Here is a 20,062-nt window from a genome sequence, read left to right on the forward strand (position 1 = left end):
CAGTATTTATCTTTCCATGCCTGATTTATTTTACTTAACATAATGTCCTCCAGGCTCATCCCTGTTGCCTCAAATGACAGGATTTCATTCTTTTTTATGGCTGAATTCTACTGAGGAGTTTAGGTTGTGTTCAGAAGATGTTGAGGGAGACACTGAAGAATTTAAAGTAGGTCAGTGCGTTAGAAACCCTAGGGGTAGGCATAGAGGCAAAACAACCAGTTTAGTAATAGAAACTCAATAAATATGCAGTATTTTCCATAATACTAGTATTTTAAAAACAAGTCCTCCCCAAAGCTTTAGAACAGCACATGACATACTAGGCTTACAGCATTGAATTTAGAATACCTTAAGATCCCTAGAACTATCCAGGATCCCTAAGGCAGAAGTATAAACAAATGTTCCAACCCATTAAAACAGTTTATAATTGGGCCAAGAACAATCTGACAAAAAAGCAGTATTATTAGGTAAGTTTATGTTTAGGTTGCCATGGCACATGACTGCAGGGGGCGCCCTTCATCTCCTAGGCTGTGTCAATGATGCTCCCTGAAATTACACAGGGAACACACTGCCAGTGAATGGTAGCCATAATTAATGGAAATTATGTTGCAACATAGTGTTGTTTTCTCTTTTAATGCATTTTAAAGCATTAAGAAAATCAACTTCAAATTTTCTGTTGCTTTCTCTTTGTTTTTTAAAATTTCTGACATTCTCAATTATTCTTGCTTTGTGTTCCCCAACAATAAGGGAGTAGCTGGAACAAGCTAAATATCTCTCATCCCTATGCACAAAAATAGAAAAATTGCCAAACAAGCACAGCTGGCATTTTGGCTTAACGTGAATTAGAAAAACTTTACAGAAGGGAAATCAAAACCCTCAAGGCTGAAACATTCCATATCCCTTCATTTTACTTTTTTCTTATTACAGAAGCAATGTAGAAAATCATGACCTTACCTGTTTTTTTTTGTTTTGTTTTGTTTTGATTTGGTTTTTTGAGATGGAGTTTCGCTCTGTCGCCCACTGTAGTGGTGTGATCTCAACTCATGCAACCTCTGCCTCCTGGGTTCAAGTGATCATCCTGCCTCAGCCTTCTGGGTAGCTGGGACTAAAGGCATGTGCCACCATGCCTGGCTAACTTACCTGTTTTATCATTAAAATGCAAGCCAGCAAAAGAATACAATAGGAACACTCACTAGCCCACTCACCAAGGGGCAGCCATGGTGTCTGTGGGTAGATTTTGTGGGTAAATTTGCCCACATTCGCTCATTCAATTAATAATTATCACTGAAACTAGAAATATTCATGACTCAGGATATTCATTTTTGACCAGCTAACATTCTGAAGAGATTTTTGTGACCAAATTACCTTTAATTAAATTGTTTTTGGTCAAATTGATTTTAACCAAATTACCTGGAAACCGCTAAAACCATCTTCCTAGGATTAACTATACAAAGAGTGACTCCTCAGTCAGAGAACCAGGGACACTTAAGGGTGTGATTCAGGTGCAGCTGCTCTCAAAGTGGGGAATGCGATTTATTGGGGTCACACTATCTGTAGCTTTACAGAGTCTGTGATATTGTGGAACTTGTTTCTGCAGACTAGAAAACTTAGTTTACCTCCAAGGGGACACATGCATTTGTTGCTTCTTTCGCTGCCCTAAAGAGGATAGACTTTGGCCACTAAAGAGTGCTTTTTGGAGGTTGATGGAATGTGGTGAGGAGAAAGCATTGTAGCAGTTATACTGTTTCCTTTGAACTCCTGGACCCAAGAGAGAACTGGAAGGGTTTTCACAATTGTAAAGATCTGATCAATAACTTAGTTATATCTTGAGATTTGTAACAGTGCTGACATTGCTAGTCCCTTACCTACCAACCATTCCCTTCATCTTTATTTGTCCCACATTTGTTTGTGGGTTACTCATGGGTTGAGGGAAAGGGACGGCCCTTCTGAGCCCAAGAGGTAAAAGTGGACCATACAATGACCATTGCTGTCATACTTTTTCTCTAACCAGTAACTAGTTTAGTAATTGGTCTGAGATGCCACCCTAGGTGATGAGCTGTAAGGGCTGGGGGACCTCTGTAGTGAGATGTGACTCCTGTGACTGTCACCCCCACCAGCCCCCCTCCTCCACCCTCCACCCTTACTTGTCAGAGGAGGATGAAATCTTACACTGAGCAAAGCTGAGTGGAAAGATAGCAAACACCAGGACCTCGAGGGCTCAGAATTAACCTGGTATGTTAAAGGTTGACAGATGTTCTGAGATGCAGAAAACTGGTTTTCTTAGTTTTCCTCTAACTTATTTTAATATGGGACCCTTCTATCCAGGTACCTATTAATATAATATTAAATAGGTATTTTTAGATATCTCCCAAGTGTTTTTTTTTTTTTTTGTTTAGCTTTTGTTTTGTTTTTTACATTTATCTAATGTCCTCTTTGTAAATGGCCAGTTGGGGTTGGCAGACAAGGTTCTCAGAACTCCCTTCCTCAGCCTTGGTTCATTTTGCTAAACTTTCTCTTTCTGGCTTAACCCTGAAGGAAATGCGCGAGGATTACTCTGAAGCTTGTTTTTTTTTTTTTTTTTTTTTTTTTTTTTTTTTTTTTTAAAAGTCCTTGGTGTCAGCACCTTATCTCTCAAATAAGCACTGAGGTAGATAGTTTTTAATTTTCTATATCTTTCAGGCTAACAAAAGGGAAGCTCCATGGCTCCTCCTAAGGTCTGGCTAGGCTTCTCTGAATCCTGGCTGCATTTGGCTCTCCATAGAGGGAAGTCCCAGAAGTGAGGGAAGCTGTGTGGCTACCTGAGGCTCCCTGAGGCTTTGTTGTTCCTTTCACTTACTCACTGGTCCACTGAGAGGATTCATCCCTGGAGCATCTCCGGGGAAATTTCAAAGGAACAAAAGGTTTTTTTCTGTGTCTTTCTTTCTTCTTTCCTTTTGGGTGGATCAAGAAGCAAGAGATCTCATTCAGAAGAGGACAGGCAGCAGGTGAGCCTTGTGCTGTGAACCACACAGATGGCTGCATGCAGCCAGGTGTGACTCTATGGGTATCTCACAAAATCCCAAAATTTAGGATACAGAAGGAGGCTGAGGACTAAAGAAGTGAAGTAACTGCCAAAGGATAACTCAGAAAATTAGTCACACAGTTGGGCTTGCAACCTGGAACTCCCAACTCCCAGAACAGTGCCGTTTTTAACACAGTATTATAGCCCCAACTCATACTATTTAGGGGAAAGGATAGGGTTAAATGGAAATTTTAAATTTAAACAGCAGCATCAACATCATTTTAAACCAGTTAGAAATAAATATTGTTGTCACCCACCCTCATCCTAGGCCTACTGAGTCAGAAATTCTTGGGGTAGGACCCAGAAATCTACGTTTTATCAAAGCCCTCCAGGTGATTCTGATGCACGCTAAAATTGGTGAACCACTGGTGTAGAAAAAAAAAGCCAGGGTTCAAATCTGATGTCATCTTAGCCATATGGTTAAACGAGTCTCAGTTTCTTTACCCAAAGCAAACAAACAAACAATCCCCAATGTGTTGTTGGTTAAGGAACTCTACCATATTTAGAGACAAAATATTCATCAAGGCCCACAATTATTCAATGTACTTTAGCTACCATGCTTTTATTGGCATCTAGTTGACTCTGTCAGTGCTGTCTCTGTGTAATTCCTATTCTTCTTTCCTGACATTGTTGGCTTTGAAACCTTTGGAGTTCCTAGTGATTTGAGTAGTGCTGGCTGAGAAGAATGAGGAAATGTGCCAGGAGCCTTGCTTTTAGATGACTTAAAGGGGAAGGTTTCCCACTAAGCCTTCATGTCCCTATCATCCTGTACCACCTGTAAGGCAGTATAGCACAATTAACTGCAAAGAGCGCTTATTTTACTTTAATTTCAGAAAGAGGCCAGTTGGTGATACTCAACAGGTTTTAAGTAGAGGAAAACATTCATTTCATTAGCATTTATCTAATATGAAAATATCGCTATGACAAAATCCAAACATCAGTGAAAAATGTATTTCAAACAACTCTCATAGAATGAGGAGAGACACAAATGGGCAGGGGACATGGAATGAGGGAGCGAAAAGGGTAGTACCTAGCAGGGAAAAGCAAAGAGAGACACAAGGAATAATAACTTACATCTTAATTTGTCCATGATCTTCCCTCCACACAACGTGGCTAAAGCCATTTTGACAGCAAATACTGAAATTTTACCATGGCCTTCCCTGTTTAATAGTAATAGAAAAAACAAAAACAAAAACAAAAAAAAACATGATGTAATTTGGAGCACTTCCAGCAACAAGGTTTGACATTTTCCATTCTGTGGAAATCACAGGATCCATAGCTGCATGCCTTATGTGAGCACATCCATTTTATAAAAGGTTGTAAAAACAATTCAATGCACATATCTGAAAAACTGTCTATTCAATATTTCCTTTTCTTAAGAGACATTAGAATCTCTTAGCTTATTCTTTGTATATGCCACTTGCTCAAAATATGGGCTGATAGCCAGAGGAATATCTACTAGCTAACTATGGATTTAAATAACAGAACAAGCTTTTCACTTGGAGTTTCATAAAATGACTTTTGCACACAGTAATTCCAGAGTTTCTATAATTTACTTAAACAAAGCTTCAGAAACATCATTTTTTTTTTTTTTTTTTGTCAGAGAATTTCTGAATTTGAGGTTAGGGTAACTATGGGGACTTTTTCATCACACATTTTTCTCAACCATCATTTCCTACCCACAAGCCAACTGTGCTTATGTGATATATTTACTTTTCAAAGAGAGCTGCTATTTTAAAGGGGCAAAAGTAAAAGCTCTGGCCGAGCATGGTGGCTTACGTCTGTAATCCTAGCACTTTGGGAGGCTGAGGTGGGCAGATCACCTGAGGTCAAGAGTTTGAGACTAGCTTGGCCAACATGGTGAAATCCTGTCTCTATCAGAAATACAAAAATTAGCCAGGTGTGATGGTGCACGTCTGTAATACCAGCTACTTAGGTGGCTGAGACACAAGAATCGCTTGAACCCAGGAGGTGGAGGTTGCAGTGAGCCAACATCATGCGACTGCACTCCAGCCTGGGCGACAGAAGGAGACTCTGTCTTAAAAAAAAAAGTAAAAGCTCTGTTTGAACACTTTCTTTCTACCCAAATGACATAAGTGCTGCCAAATCTTCATTGATTCAGGAAGTATAACAAATCTGTCCTTCACAAATGTGATATAAAGGGGATATGATAAAAAGTATAATGTTTCAGCTAAATGATTTTCCAGCTGGAATCAACTGTTTATTCTCATACTTTGGAATCAGAAACTATACCATATTAGTAATTCATTTATTTGATAGTTGCTAATCTTAAGAATGATCATAAGAGTTATTTAACATAATAATGTGTCTGAAAGGTAAGTAAAGTTTGTATTGGCAAAGCCTTATTTTAGGACATGGAATAAATACATGAATAAGATTCATATACCTTATATATGAGAGGAATAAGATACAAATAATTGTGGTTTTGTTCCTTACTATGTTTCAGAGAGGGATCATGTGTTATTTATCATTATTGCTGTCATTCTTAGTGTAATACCTCAAGTACAACCAGCCAGAATGCAAAATTGACTGAACCCTATGCTAGTGACCCTTTCATATTTATTTCTAAGCCTGAGCACCAGATTTATGTAATCATTTATCGGAAACCTTCATTTAGATACCTCATGCCAAACTAAGTACATTCAAAGGAGAACTCATTATCTTTACAGAGCTCTTCCATAATACTCAGACTAACCTTAGTGCTAACCTGCTGTTCTTCCCGCAGTCCTTCTGCTGGTTATTAGAAGCACCATGTACCTAGTTACCTGAAATGAATCCTGAGTTGGGGTCGCCTTTGATTTCTTGCTCTTCCTTAATTACTACCACCCCGAACAAATGTTTGAAGGACTCAGCTAGACCTGTTACCTGCATGTTGAATCAATTCCCTTCTTTTCATTCCCACTGTCACTGCTTCCATCAGCTCTTGCTTTAACACGGTCATAACCTCCGAAATGATCTCTCTGCTTGCACACTCATATCACAAATTTGACCATATTATTTCATTGCTTAAAATCCCCTGGCCACCTTTTGCCCTCAGGATGAAGTTCTAACGTTTGCTCTTGGCACACCCAGCAGTCTCGTCTAGTCTCCTCTGCTACCATTTCTGTTGTTGTACTGCACACCATGGCCAAACTGTTCAATGCCTCCTGGCCCCTCCCCTTCCTAACATGGTCTGCCCACAACCCTCTGATCCATTTGTCAAGATGCCACTCAATATCATTATTCACCCTGCTCTGAAAATAGCTTTTCTCCTAGATGTCTAGGAAATCACTCTGCCCTTCACTTTTTACCTATTATGTGTCATCTGTCACACTGAATGACCTTGATGTGTTTTTTTACATGTCTGCAATGTGACTGGATTCTACATTGTGAGATCCTTCAGTGCAGAGATGATGTTTTCTGAATTGCTTGAATTCCTAGCGCCTAGCACTTGGTCTTACACAGAGTTAGTGATTAATACATTTCTTATATTAAGGAATGATTAGTAATCATGATAAAAGTTACACCTAGAATTTTGAGTGTCCAACCACTCAGTGAGTTGTTTATTAATTTTAGTGCAGGTAGCTGTAACAGAAATGCAATGATTTTGTAAAAACCATCCTATTCAAAATTATTCCTGTCCTCCCATTACATGGATAACTGGAAGTATCAAACATCTGACTTCAGGAAGTAATTAGCTTTTTTCCTAAACTGTAACATGGTTCAAATAATGAGCAAGTCTACAAGGTATGGAAAATGAGCAATCACACAGCAATAACGTGGTCCTCAAAATGCAAAGAAATTGAGGAGTATTATATGTGAGGCTTCAAGAGCAATACAGTTCCTTTCAATGAATCCGAGAGAGAATAATTTATTTAAAAGGAGAGGATGGACCACCGATGATTTTGGAACAGAGAGTTCTCCAAAGGATGAAACAATGATAGCTCATAGGTGTACTCTTAGACCTTCGCTTTTAATGAAGAAGATCATGGGGAGATTGCCAGTCCTGTATTATTCCTGGAAATGGAAGATTGATGATATTAGATCCAACAGTGGTTATATCAGAGCTATTCTGCCAAATTGACACAATAAATCTAGATAAATCACCAAGTGGAGGGCAGCTGAATGAGAGTTGTGCAGGAACTCAAGGGTGAAATTAGGCCACTGGAATCTATTGTTATGCAAGCTACTGTGCCAGATTGCAAATGTGACTCTGTCATGAAGAAGGATTCTGGGGGTATGCAGGGATTTAGGCCATGGTAAGCACACCAAGACTGGGTGAGTTCCTACTTTGCTTACCCCAGGCACTGGATAAATATTTATGGGGTTTGAGGAGTGAGCAGAGATGACTGACTCTACCACAGAGAATGGGAGCACTAAAGACTTAAATACAAATGGATCTTTTTAAGAAGAACATTTTTTGTAAATATAATAGGGTGAAGAGGAGAGTGTCCAATTTTAAAGAGGGGGCCTTTAAAAAATATCAACTTTTTTGGAAAAGTAAATATATCACATAAGCACAGTTGTATTATGAGTAGGAAATAATGGTTGAAAAAAATTGGTGATGAAAAAGTCCCTATAGTTAGTTACCCTAATTTCAAATTCAGGAATTCTCTAACAAAAAAATTATGTTTCTGAAGATTTGTTTAAATAAATTCTAGAGGCTGTGAGATTATTCTGCACGAAATTATTTTATGAAATTCAAAGAGAAAAGTGTCTTCTGTTGGCTACTTAGCCAAGTACAGTTAGGTGGCATATATTCCTCTGGTTATCAGCCCATATTTTGAGCAAAACATGGGACCAGGGCCCCTATTTCATTGTGAAAAAAGGCATTGGCATTAACATAGGAAGCAAGGATAGAGAAAAGCTGATACATCCCAAATGGAAAAATTTAAGAGCTATGCTCATCAGGAATTGTCATTAGTTGGGACCAGTTTGATTTACAAACAGCCAATAAAATCTGTTAAGTGTCTAGGAAGCAGAAGGACAAGTGCATGAGGATGGACAATGGGAAGTTCCTCAGAGTCCTGTGCAAACAAGCAGGAAAGCAGCATATTGCTCCAAAGTGACAATGTCTATGGCAATGCCTTTGCAGTAAGGTAGTAAAACTGCACCCATGGAACGCTGGCTGTTAGCTGCAACCCAGGAAGCCAACCCACCAGTCTGTGCTGAGGTTGAAAAACATAGATTTTCCCTAAAACTTCAGGCCAAACGGCCTGGGAGTGGGGTGGCATCAGGAGGTGCACAGAAAAAGTCTCTATACTTCTCTCGCTTTTATGAAAAGCCATGGCAGTATGCCTTCAACTTCATGTGCAATTCTGACTGCTATCTCAAGACATCAAAGAGCCAGACGTGTTTGAGACTGGATGCATCACAGGGCACAAGTCTGGATGAATCACAGACTTTTAGGGGCGGGGTCAGTCTTAGGAGTCTGTGATGTGGTTCGATCACATGGCCACCTAAGTCTTTCTTTGTGAATGAAGGCTGCTAGTACAGTTAATTCTTCAGTAATATAAAAAGCACAGTAAAGGCTTAAAGAATTAATATTAGCATACCATTTTATTATTAAAATAATAATTGGCCGGGTGTGATGGTTCACGCCTATTTGGGAGGCTGAGGTGGGCAGATCAAGAGGTCAGGGGACCAAGACCATCCTGGTCACCATGGTGAAACCCCGTCTCTACTAAAATACAAAAAATTAGCCGGGCATGGTGGTGCACTCTTGTAATCCCAGCTACTTGGGAGGCTGAGGCAGGGAAATCACTTAAACCCAGGAGGTGGAGATTGCAGTGAGCCAAGATCCCACCACTGCACTTCAGCCTGGCGACAGAACGAGACTCCGTCTCAAAAAAAAAAGTTATTTTATTTTTAAAATAAAATAGTAATATTTTACTTATAATGTTTTCCATTTCAATGTAGAGAGAAAACACAGTGCATAATACACACTTTATTCATTTTCTCCATTATTCTTTTGGCATAGTGGAATCTGTTCTGTTTCTAAGCCAATTACCCTGGAAATTTTGCCTATACAAACTTTACTTTCTTGTTCTAGATTGACATTCAAAAAATCTCAATAAAATTGTGTATTGGCATATAATTAACATGTAACAATGTATTTAAGAGAACCAAATTATCAAAAGCACAAACTGAAATGGCTTCATAAATCAATGTTTCTTTAAATCTTTTATCTTCTTTTACATTTTGTTTTCTCACTCTGAGACTTTTCAAGTTATTCTAGGGGACAACTGATTGAAAATGGAAAGAGGAAGGCACTTACTCTTTGGCTAAAATATGTATAGTGATTTGTAGAGTGTTTTATGTTAAAAATTTGGATTACTTGGAAATTTGACTTGTCATAATAAGACGTGAGAAACTGCTTTCGTCTGGCCTGGGTTTCCCATAATCTTATAAAGAGACAAATTGATTTCTTTCAACTAAGAATATATTATTTATATGGAAAAGTTGCAGGGAAGAGAATATTTGTTATTGACAGGAAGGAAAAACAACAAATAGATATTGATCGATAGGTGTGGATGCTATGTACAGAAGGTAAATTTTCTCCAAATTGCCAACAGAGTTTCCTGTTTGAAGTTACAAAATCCCATGAGAAATTCGAAGTTCTTTTAAGTAAGATTTGAATTCTGACTGATTCTTTCTTGAACAGGCAGAAGGAATTATTTCTCTATTTAAGAGTACTAAAATCAGAAGCTCTTCTTTTACCAACATATTTTACAAAAACATTTGGTAAGCATTTTTGACAAGCAGAGGCACAGCACTCAAACTGCTCTTTCTCACACATTTTGGTGGCTTAATTAACGGAGCGAATTGCTTCCTCCCTCTGCTTCCACAACACGCCTCTACTATAACACATTTTTTATCTGAAAATTATTTTGCTCATATGGATCACTCATTTAGTCGCTCAATAAATATTGATTAGCATTGCCCTAGAGGTTGGGAATATACAGACGAAAAAGGTGTGGTCCCTACCCTTCATTTGCTCATAACATATTGGAGATAAAGGGTCAGAAACAGTTAATTTTAATACAACACATTTTTCAAAGGGTGTCTCATCTCATTTCATCTTGTCTTACTTATTATTTATTCCCAGTCTATCATAACACCTACCACACAGCAAGCTCTTTACATATGTCAGTTCAATTAATGAATGCACAAGTGAGAAGCAACTTTCTGATTTACCACTTAAGATTTATATTGAGAAATATAACGTGTTTGAATGTGATGATAATGATTGGCTTTATGGCTATTTTTTTTAGATTGTGCAGTTATGTGATGCCTTGAATTTATAAGTGATCACATGCATAATTAACTCTTGTTTTGGGGGTTAGTGAAGTTAACCTGTGAACAGACAGAAACCCTTTATTTGGACCTGGCATCTTTCTGGGCCACAATGTTAGCAAAACATCTGGGAAAAGAACTCCTATTGCCCCGGGCTAGGTGAGTTTGCTAGCGGTTTCTCCAGAACAGAAGGGCCAATGCTGTTGGAATGCCCCCCTATCCCTTGAAATTCCTCATCCCTCTTGAAATTCTACCTGCTACTCATTCAAAGTATGTCAGATAAATGATGAGTGACATTAGGATATTTAATGTATCTACAGCTGTGAAAATTCTTTGGAAAGTGATTCCATTTTAGCAGCACGTAGAAATTTTGAACGAAGTATTTTTCACTAGAACAAGATTTTAGTTAGTAGAGGAGAATGTTCTATGGACATCTTGAAATTTAAGACGTGCAAAGAAAAAAGTCACTAAGCCAAGTAAACACTGTTTTAAATATCTAGTCTTGGCTGTATAGATAATAAAAGAGAAGAACATTTGGTTTTTTATAACTCTTCTTTCTTCTTTGCTCTCACAAATCTACATAGTCTCAAACATGAACAATACTTTTTTTGGTGCACAGAGAAATGGTTGTTACTTTGTAGTACATTTTGCATTAAATATCATAATCATTTTTAAAATTCAAAGGGCAGAAGGATTTTGGCAGAGTTCCAGGCATTTCATATCCATGCATTTGAAATAGTTCTGTGATCTTTTTTGTAGCACTGGAAGGCTCAGCAGTGGGCATGGGTGTTCAAATGGCCCAGTAAGGTGCAATATGGCAAACAGGGAGGAGAATACCAGGATTTTGTATTCTCTACGTAAGACTATTATATGATGGATTTGTAGTTCTGGGCAGCTGTCATAAAACTGATCCTAATGTTACAATGTAAAACATGTTAAGTCCAAATATTTCTTCCACATATACTCTTTCAAATGTGTCTAAATACCAGAAACTGGAAAGATTAGGAATGTGAGCATAAGAATAATATCCTGTAATTAGCACAAGAAGTCTGGGAGAAAAAATGTTAATTAATTTTCATTAAAAAAAATGAAACAGAACGCATGAATAGAGCTGAGCTGAAAACAGTTCCTGAAACAAAATGAGTTTTCCCCCATTTACCTCATTTACTATGATGCTGTATGACCTGCAAATTATTTAATCTCTTTCTATCTCCTCTACTAGAAAATCATGATAATATAATGCCAAGTCAGCAAGACTGTTGACATATAGTAAATACTGAGTACATCTTATTTATTAATAAAATTATTATCATTATCATGGAAGACTATAGCTTGACCTCTGAAAATAGGAAAATCACTGTTCCTTTTAATATTTATTATGGTCATACTATGATTTTTGAGTGAGTATATATGATAATGTTATTTGCTAGAAACAAGGCTACAGTCACATAATCTACTTTATGAAGAGCTGTCTTAAGAAAGAAGATACTACTGAATTGAAATGAGATTGAGTCAAGACAACTTGTTTTTAGCGTTTCCTGGGGAAGTAGGGAGAAGGTGAGAGAAGTACATATAATTCTTTTGTAAAAATAGGATCACCCACAATGGTAACCATGAACACTTGTGTTTTTTTCTCTGTGGAGCAGAAGTAAAAATAGAGGGTCTGAAGCTAGGTGACTGGGACTTGCTAGTCTTTGTAATATACTAGAGATCAAGGAACACTTAATCTCAGAAAAGGAATTAAAAGAAAACTGGCCAGACATGGTGGCTCACACCTGTAAATCCCAGCACTTTGGGAGGCCGAGGCAGGTGGATCGCTTGAGCCCAGGAGTTCGAGACCAGCCTGGACAATATGGTGAATCCGTCTCTACTGAAAACACAATTACTAGCCAGGTGTGGTAGTGCATGCTTGTAGCCCCAGCTACTTGGGAGGCTGAGGCACAAGAATTGCTCGAACCCGGGAGGCGAAGGCTGCAGTGAGCCGAGATTTTGCCACTGCACTCCAGCCTGGTGGCAGAGACTCGGTCTCAAAAAAAAAAAAAAAAAAAAAAAAAATTAGTTAAAATAAATTAGTATGACAAGAGCTAAGAAAGATCAACCTTGGATTTTTCATTCATTGATTCATTCTTGTGTTGGCTATGGTCTCAGGTGCTGTTCATTAGAAGTAGAATAAAATATGGTCCTTTCCTAAAGAAGTCTGTGGGAGGCAGTCATATAAACAGTCAGACATGCACTATAAGACAACAGAGAATCAGGTGCAAGGAGAGGCAGACCTGTGGAAAGGTGATCAACTTGGCCATGGCAGGCGAAGGGCTCCACAGAGTCTCAGAGTTTGTGACTGCACCTCTCAAAAAGGCTGCACATTATAGACTTTTAAGAATTATTTTCATCTTCTAACTTTCTTTTGAGTTACTATTTCCTACAAAATAATAAGAACAATGTTAAAGTTCCTTTGAAGACTTCAAAGAGATTTCCCACTCCTCAACAGAATATTGACAGAAGAAGCTGCTGCCAGTTTGCTGGGGGGATTCTGGAGGAGACGGAGGAGTGGAAGGCTCCTGGCAGCAAAGAAGGGGAGGTGGGAGGCCAGTTCCTGGGGTGATTGGAGGAAAGGGACAAGAGGAAGAGACTGGCTCAAACTCTGGCTGCTCCCTCACATATGTTCTTCCCTCTCAGCCCCTGGTCTTATTTCTGGTATCTCTTTTCCCATACTTCTCAGGCACAATCATCCATTCCCCTAGACACCTTAAAAAAATAACATCTGGCCGTGGAGAGATTTGCTTAGAACTTGGTTGGTAACTGCTCTCTGGGTGACCCCCCTCCTAGAAATACAGCCATTTTTAAAAGGAATGTCACAAAGAACAAAAATCTTCTGACTCAAGGAACTGTGTCTTCAGGGACAGAATGGCAAGAAGGAGCATAAAACATTGGGGTTCACTGCCCACCCCCAACATTGTACAAATCATCTACAGATGTAGTTATAGCTTCTGAGAGGCTGACTTGCCGATGAGCAGAGAGAAACCTTGTAACCAGGAAACTGATTACAGTCTGCAGTGAGCATCCTGGTATGAAAATTGAGATCCAGATTTTTTTTTTGGTGGGAGAGGGAATGTTATACTTGGGGAGCTATGGCTGTGGAAGGTAAGTCTGATTCTCAGAAGTACATCCCAGTAAAGGAGGCATCAATCCTCATCTCAGGTTACCACTTTCTTCACAGAGTTCAACTGCCTGGGAGTCTAGAGAATCTTAAGGCACCATCCCCTTCCCCCCAAAATGGCCAGGTTTCTTTGAATCCAAGTTCTTACTGTTCATGAGTTTAAACCACTATACTGCCTTTCCTTTTTATTTATTTATCTTTAGTATTATTTCTTCAGAGTCTAGGTTCTTAAGGCATCTCTAATTTTTATTTTGGATTTTTTCCCTGTTTATTTATAGGTCAATTTAAAATATGGCAAATGGGAGAAAATCCCTTAAATGTCTCAGTGATTCTGTAATAGCAACAGCACATCTTTATTTTACTAGTATCAGGATCATTCATGCCTGCCAAAATACAGACGGTTCCCTTAAACACTTGGACTCTGTCGTGGGACAGGTGGTAGGAAGTGGCATCAGATTTCCACGCTGGGTCTCATTTGGATAAATAGGAGTTCACTATTATAAGAAATAGAATTTGAACATTTATTTTATTCTTAGGTTTATCTTCTTATATTCACTTCTAAGTTACATATCCAGTTAGCGGTACTTCCTGATGGCTTACGTCTCACATCCAAAATTCCATGCCATCAGATGGAAAATTTGAGTGTCAGTAGAACTGCCGATGCTCACTTGCTACGCTAAAGGAACAAACGCAGAGTAGGATCTCTACATGGATATGTTTATAAATCTTTGCAGTGAAATTTGTCTATGTGGATGAGTTTACAAATCTACTACAATGAGATTATTGAAAGTATACATCAGGAGGCTTCCTATATGTAAGAAGAATAGGCACCACATAAATATTTCTTCTGAACTTTTTTTTGTGAATTGTTCCTGACCTTGGGATAGATGTCAAACTTAGCTTTTCATCAGTCTTGAAATGACTCAGCTATATTTTCAGCAGCTATTTAGAGACCATTCGTAGATCTGTATTTAGAAGTGATCTAGCCAGTATTTCTGACCAAAAGTGAAAAATCTAACTATATTAGTGTGAATCCTATATATTTCACAAAATACCCCCTTCCTTATTGTTAGTCTGGTTTCTGGTCTATATTTGTGGAGTGGGTGCAAATGATTCTTCGGCTTTGATTCTTTATGAGTTCTCTAGCAATACTCCAGGATTTAGTGAGATATTGTATTTCTCTTTTTGCAGTTTCCATTGTTACATTTCTAACAAATAATTCCCCTGACATCTTTAGGGGCAAATCTGAAAGCTGTCACACTCTTGTCACAGGGCCAGGTTAGAAATGCCACTACAGAAATGCCATGGCCAGGTTCCATTCTGCTGCTTCTGCTGCCTGTCATGTGGAACCACAGTCCTCTTTACCTGCGCCACCATCCAGTTACCATAGTGATTAAGCCAGAGCAGTACATCTCTTTCTGAAGTGTGCACAGCCAAAGCAAAGAATCTACCAACCTGGAATGCTAGTTGTAAAATTGCTGATTTTAACTGAGGAATTTCTCAAAATATAAACATCACGAACACAATAATGCACACTGGAAAAACTGAGCAGGAACGATTCTGTTAACACTCTAAGTTGCAAAGTGACAGCTGGTAGCTTTTGTGAATTGCAAAATAACATGAGCCTGGCTGGAACGTCTCCACTGCGGGGATAAATACTTCCAAGCATTGGACAGAAAATGAGACTAAGTAACACCTTCTGAGAATCTTAAAATGCGATCACTGAAAGGTCAGGTTAGCAGTTTTCCTTTTTAATATTAAAAACAAGCAGTGGAAGTGGATGGGGTGGTACTAAGTCCAGGTTGGAGGCTACTGGCAAAAAGCCCTCTTGAAATTGTAGGCTGAGAACGTAATTCAGGGTAATCTACATATACCTTGGTAAAGAAACCTTTGTTGAACACCTAAGTCCCCACTCGGCCACTAACATGCTGCGAGGCACCAAACAAGTGACAATTTCTTTGTGCTTCAATTCCTTCATCTGTAAAATGAGATATTTGGACGAACAGTCTTTAAGATCTCAGGCAGCCCTGAAATTCTATGATTCTAAAAGGGCAAATTATACAAAAATGAAGCTGAGCTTCAGTTGTGGTCTGTGGACAGCATCCCATTATTTTATGATTGAAACACTTAAATTGACCAGTTCATTTAACGCAAGTCATAGTTACTTTGACTACCATAGTTAAGAAACCCTTTTCAATTTCTTTCTTGTTTGCTGTAGGGCCTTGTTAGGACACCTCAGAAACATTGTCTGAAACAATTTGCAAAGAAGAGAGTTAAAAACATCCTCCCACTTCCCGCTTCATTAAATCGCTCCACAGGCAATCCTCTCCAGCATCCACAGCTTCCAGGAAGCATGGGATGAGTTAACTAAAGGTCAGTACATAAAATACAACTGTCCTCAAGTTCCTCTGGCACCATTTTACTCTCTAGTCTTTTTCACAGCATTTCAAATTTATATTAAACACATGGAGGCTTTACTGACATAAGCATCCACTGTAAGAAAAAAGAGAGTTTAAAAAAAGAGAGAGATAGAAAAGTATTTGGGAAAAAGACCAAGTAAGAGAGGAAGTGGAAGCCAAACATGTAGAGAGGAACAGATATTCAGAGGGTGCTTACGGATCAAACGCTGCAAGCAGGAAGTTAAGGAGGAGGCTGATGGACTGCTCCACATGGATTTGGTGAGTGGTTGGCATCCGTTTGTTGAGCTGGTAAAAAATGGTGGAGAGCACAGCCTCTAAGCGGGACACATTGAGTTCAATGTTTGGGTCCAGGTTGTTCAGAGCATTTTCCCGCAATGCTTCTATGACATTCCATATGTCCACCAGGTGCACTACAATTAAAGCAGAGTTAACACATCAGCCCAAAGTAATGGAAGGCAAATACATTAGTTTACTTGTCCCTCTGTCCTGTTTTTTTCTAGGTATCTCACATGTGTGCAGCTGTTGGGGGGGGGGGTCAACATAAGTAAATGAACATAGGCTGTGCATTATCTCCAAGACTTGATGTGCATTATATAATAGCAAGCAAATGATTTACTGACCACTACAATAGATAGTTATTTCCAATCTTCACAGTCACCCTTGAAATACAGCTATTATCCCTATGTTACAAGTAAGAGAACTGAGGATCTGGAAGCTGAACTGACAAATGCAAACGTAGAAGAGAAGTCAATGGCAAAACTGGCATTCAGATCCAAGTCTATCGGTTTAAAAGTTATTTCTCCATTGCGCACCCTGCCCCCTCAAAAAGAAAAGACCAACACTGAAATTCTAGTGTTTGAAAGGATGTCCAAATTACATTTGAGTATTTAAAATGTTTTCATTTATTTATGTGTTTTTTAGTAGTATGCTTTTGGAAATAAGAAAAAAAAAGGAAGTTAAGGTAGGCAGGAAGACAAGGTAAAAAGGAAAAGTTATGTACACACTGCCCCAGCAGCAGAACTAAGTTACAGATCACTGAACTAGGCTAGTCAAGAACAAGAAGTTTCTTGGCTACATTATTACCAACTGATTTAAGTCACGGTTACTTTCACTAGGGTAGTCCAGAAAACGGTTTCTATTTTCTTCCCTACTTGACCTGAGGTCTTGTTATGAGATCCCGGAAACTATGACCATGACCAAGATACAGAACATGTCCTCACCCTCAAAAGTTTTCTCATGCTCCTCTGTAATCTATCCTCATTCCCTGTTCCAGGCAACCACTGATTTGCTTTCTGTTGCAAATTTCAATTCTTAATAACTGTCATTATATAGTAAACACTCTTTTTTGGGGGCTGGATTTTTTTATTTAGTGTTAACTGTTTTGAAATTTATACATGTGTTGCTGAAAGTATCAATAGTTTCCTCTTTTTATTGCTGAGTAGTATTCCATTATATGGATAGATCAAAATTTGGTTATCAACTCACTTGTTGATGAACATTTGGGTCATTTGTCAGTTTTTGTTTATGAATAAAGTTGCTATGAACAATCACATGCAAGTCTTTGCATAGATACATGGCTTCCATTTCTCTTAGATAATGAGGGATTTAAAATATTAAAATCATTAAAAATTTAAGTAAATACTTAGAAATGAAAAGGCTGGGTTTCATGGTAGGTGTATGTTTAATTTTTAAAGAGAGTTCGAAGGCATTTTCCAAAAGTAGTTGAACTATCTTACATTCCCATCAGCAGTATACAAGAGTTCCAGTTTATCCACATCTTCACCATTTAAGGTTGACTTTTCATTACACTTTTGCATTTGCAAATAAATATTTTGTTTATTCTCAATGAAATATAACAATTAGTTTCCGTTCTTAAGAAATATGGACTGTATATGTACTTTTTCACTAACAGCTCCCTATTTTCTGTCTTCTACCTCATTGCTCACTCCTGGCTCTACACCTAATAAGCAAAACTAGCATCAGCTTCTATTATGAACTGAGCTATGTGACTGTTTACTTGGCTTTTCTCTTTACTTTTGCTTTTCAGAACAGATCTATGGTTTCTGACTTTTTGTATAAGAGAGTCTTATCACCAATTTCTTCCATTATAATAACAAATGGGCCAACTAGCCAACAGTCTTTTGAAGTCAGATCCTTTTCCCAGGCTAAGTTTAATTGCAGGATCTCTAATCACAGGACCCTAAGAGAGACAGCAATCTGTGCAGATAATTCTGATTTTAAAATAGGCATGATGAAAAAAAATCCTAAAGTGTGGCTCTCATAACTAACTTTGTGTGCATATTGAGATCTAAGAGATGAGTGGATTATGCAAATCCCTGAACTAAAAAAAAAAAAAAAAAAAAACCACACAGGTTACATAGAACTGTTACTGTGTCCTTTACTTGTATTTTTGCTGTTACTTTTAACAATTACTCAAAATAATGTTTTATGTTATGAAGGGAAGATACCTGCACTCAAGGAGCACTGGACTTGGAGTCCAAAGACCTAGGTTGCAAATCTGCCTCTTCTATGACAAGTGCATGACCTCTTAGCCTCTAAGACTTAGAGTCTCACTTCCTTCATCTATACAATGGGGCTGGCATTCCTAAAAGGGAAAAATGCATAGAGTAAAAAGTGGTAGTTCCTAGTACCTAGCAGACAATGCATTATAGATGAACAAGTGAATAATGTGAGTCATGTCAAAAGAAAAATATATTGCAATATATCTCTGATTTGGAGCAGATAAGTACTAATCACATACTAACTAAAATACTTAAATATTTATTAGTTTTGGAAAAATTCAGATTTAAGTGATTTCAAATTTGCAACCTTCTCTGTGTATCAATAATTAATCAACAAGGAAATTATTTGTATTTCTTGGTGTTATTTATCCAACTCTTCAATCTAGCAAGCAAAACACTCCCAGGGAAATGGCATTCATAAACAAAATTAATTAATTAATTAATTAAAATTCTAGTGAGAAAGAGCTGGGATTCCTCTAATTACTCCCTATAGATTTGATCTGTGAATTTTCTGAATCTAGTCATCAGGACGTGTCTGGGTGCGGGATGCAAGGACAGCAGTGCTGATGACATCCAGCCTGTCGTCCTGCTTGGTCCCTGTGACCCATTCTCACCCAGTTCCTGGTTGTGGATCATCTGGGGAGAGGCACCTGGGGAACAGGCATCTGGGGAGAGGAGCATGGACTGGGAACTTGGGCATGGGAGGGAGATGGGTATATGTTAAGAAAGCTAAATGGCTATTGGCAGAGGGAGGGAATCTGGATGCTTAAGTTTCTCTCAATGAGCCATTGTAAGGAACAGGAAACCCTTTTAGAATTCCCAGGGGTGGAATTATCCAGGCCCATGGGAGTGACCGCAGGAGTGGCCTACATAAAGTTTCCCACATATGCATGCCCACATAAGGGTTCTTTAGGTACTTCAGCCTCAGCGTGAGCAGCCTGTACTCATCTCTCCCCTTGCTGGCCCTGGGATTCCCTTCCTTGGTGAATGCCACCATCCTCCCGCTCCCTATTCTCCCTCCAGGGAGATTTAATTTCTGGCTTCTAGCAATGACCAAGTCCTATGGACTGTATATCTCCTAAACATCACTGTAATCCTGCCATTTCCATGAGCCTTTATTGCCACCACCCAATTTCATTACCCAATGCTATCATGCTTACTGGTTGGCTGAGTCAGTTCTTCATTCTTTCTGTACTCCCTTTCTACTCACTGCAGCCAGAGTGTGATTTCTAAACTGTAATTTGACATGTCACTTATATGCTGCTTAAAATCGTATGCTTTGCTTGGAGAATGGCATGAACTCGGGAGGCGGAGCTTGCAGTGAGCCAAGATTGTGCCACTGCACTCCAGCCTAGGTGACAGAGCGAGACTCTATCACACACACGCAAAAAAATTGTATGCTGCTTAAAGTCCTTTAATAACTTCCCATTAATCTGAAATCTAAACAAGGATTACAGTTTTTTTTTTCCTTTCTTTTCTTTTTTCATCTAGCCTCTGTGTATTGTTATCTACATCTCATCTACTCTACCTTGGTGTCAACATCACTTCCTCAAGGATATCTGTCAACATCACTTCCTCAAGGATATCTTTCTGGGCTGGATCAGAAACC

At 38.6% G+C, this 20,062-nt stretch overlaps 1 protein-coding gene across 29 annotated transcripts in view; it reads right to left on the reverse strand.

The window, feature by feature from the left end:
• Window positions 1-20,062, reverse strand: part of DTNA (dystrobrevin alpha) — a 394,437-nt gene that overhangs the window by 81,693 nt on the left and 292,682 nt on the right. For all 29 annotated transcript variants that reach the window (XM_073006396.1, XM_073006399.1, XM_037982388.2 and 26 more), the window contains 2 exons: window positions 16,128-16,341; window positions 4,133-4,218 (listed from right to left, as the gene is read on the reverse strand). In XM_073006396.1, coding sequence (XP_072862497.1) covers window positions 4,133-4,218; window positions 16,128-16,341 — 300 coding nt within the window. The remainder of the gene's footprint in view (window positions 1-4,132; window positions 4,219-16,127; window positions 16,342-20,062) is intronic.

This window comes from Chlorocebus sabaeus, chromosome 18, assembly GCF_047675955.1.
Source record: "Chlorocebus sabaeus isolate Y175 chromosome 18, mChlSab1.0.hap1, whole genome shotgun sequence".
In the NCBI taxonomy this organism is placed as follows: Eukaryota; Metazoa; Chordata; class Mammalia; order Primates; family Cercopithecidae; genus Chlorocebus; species Chlorocebus sabaeus.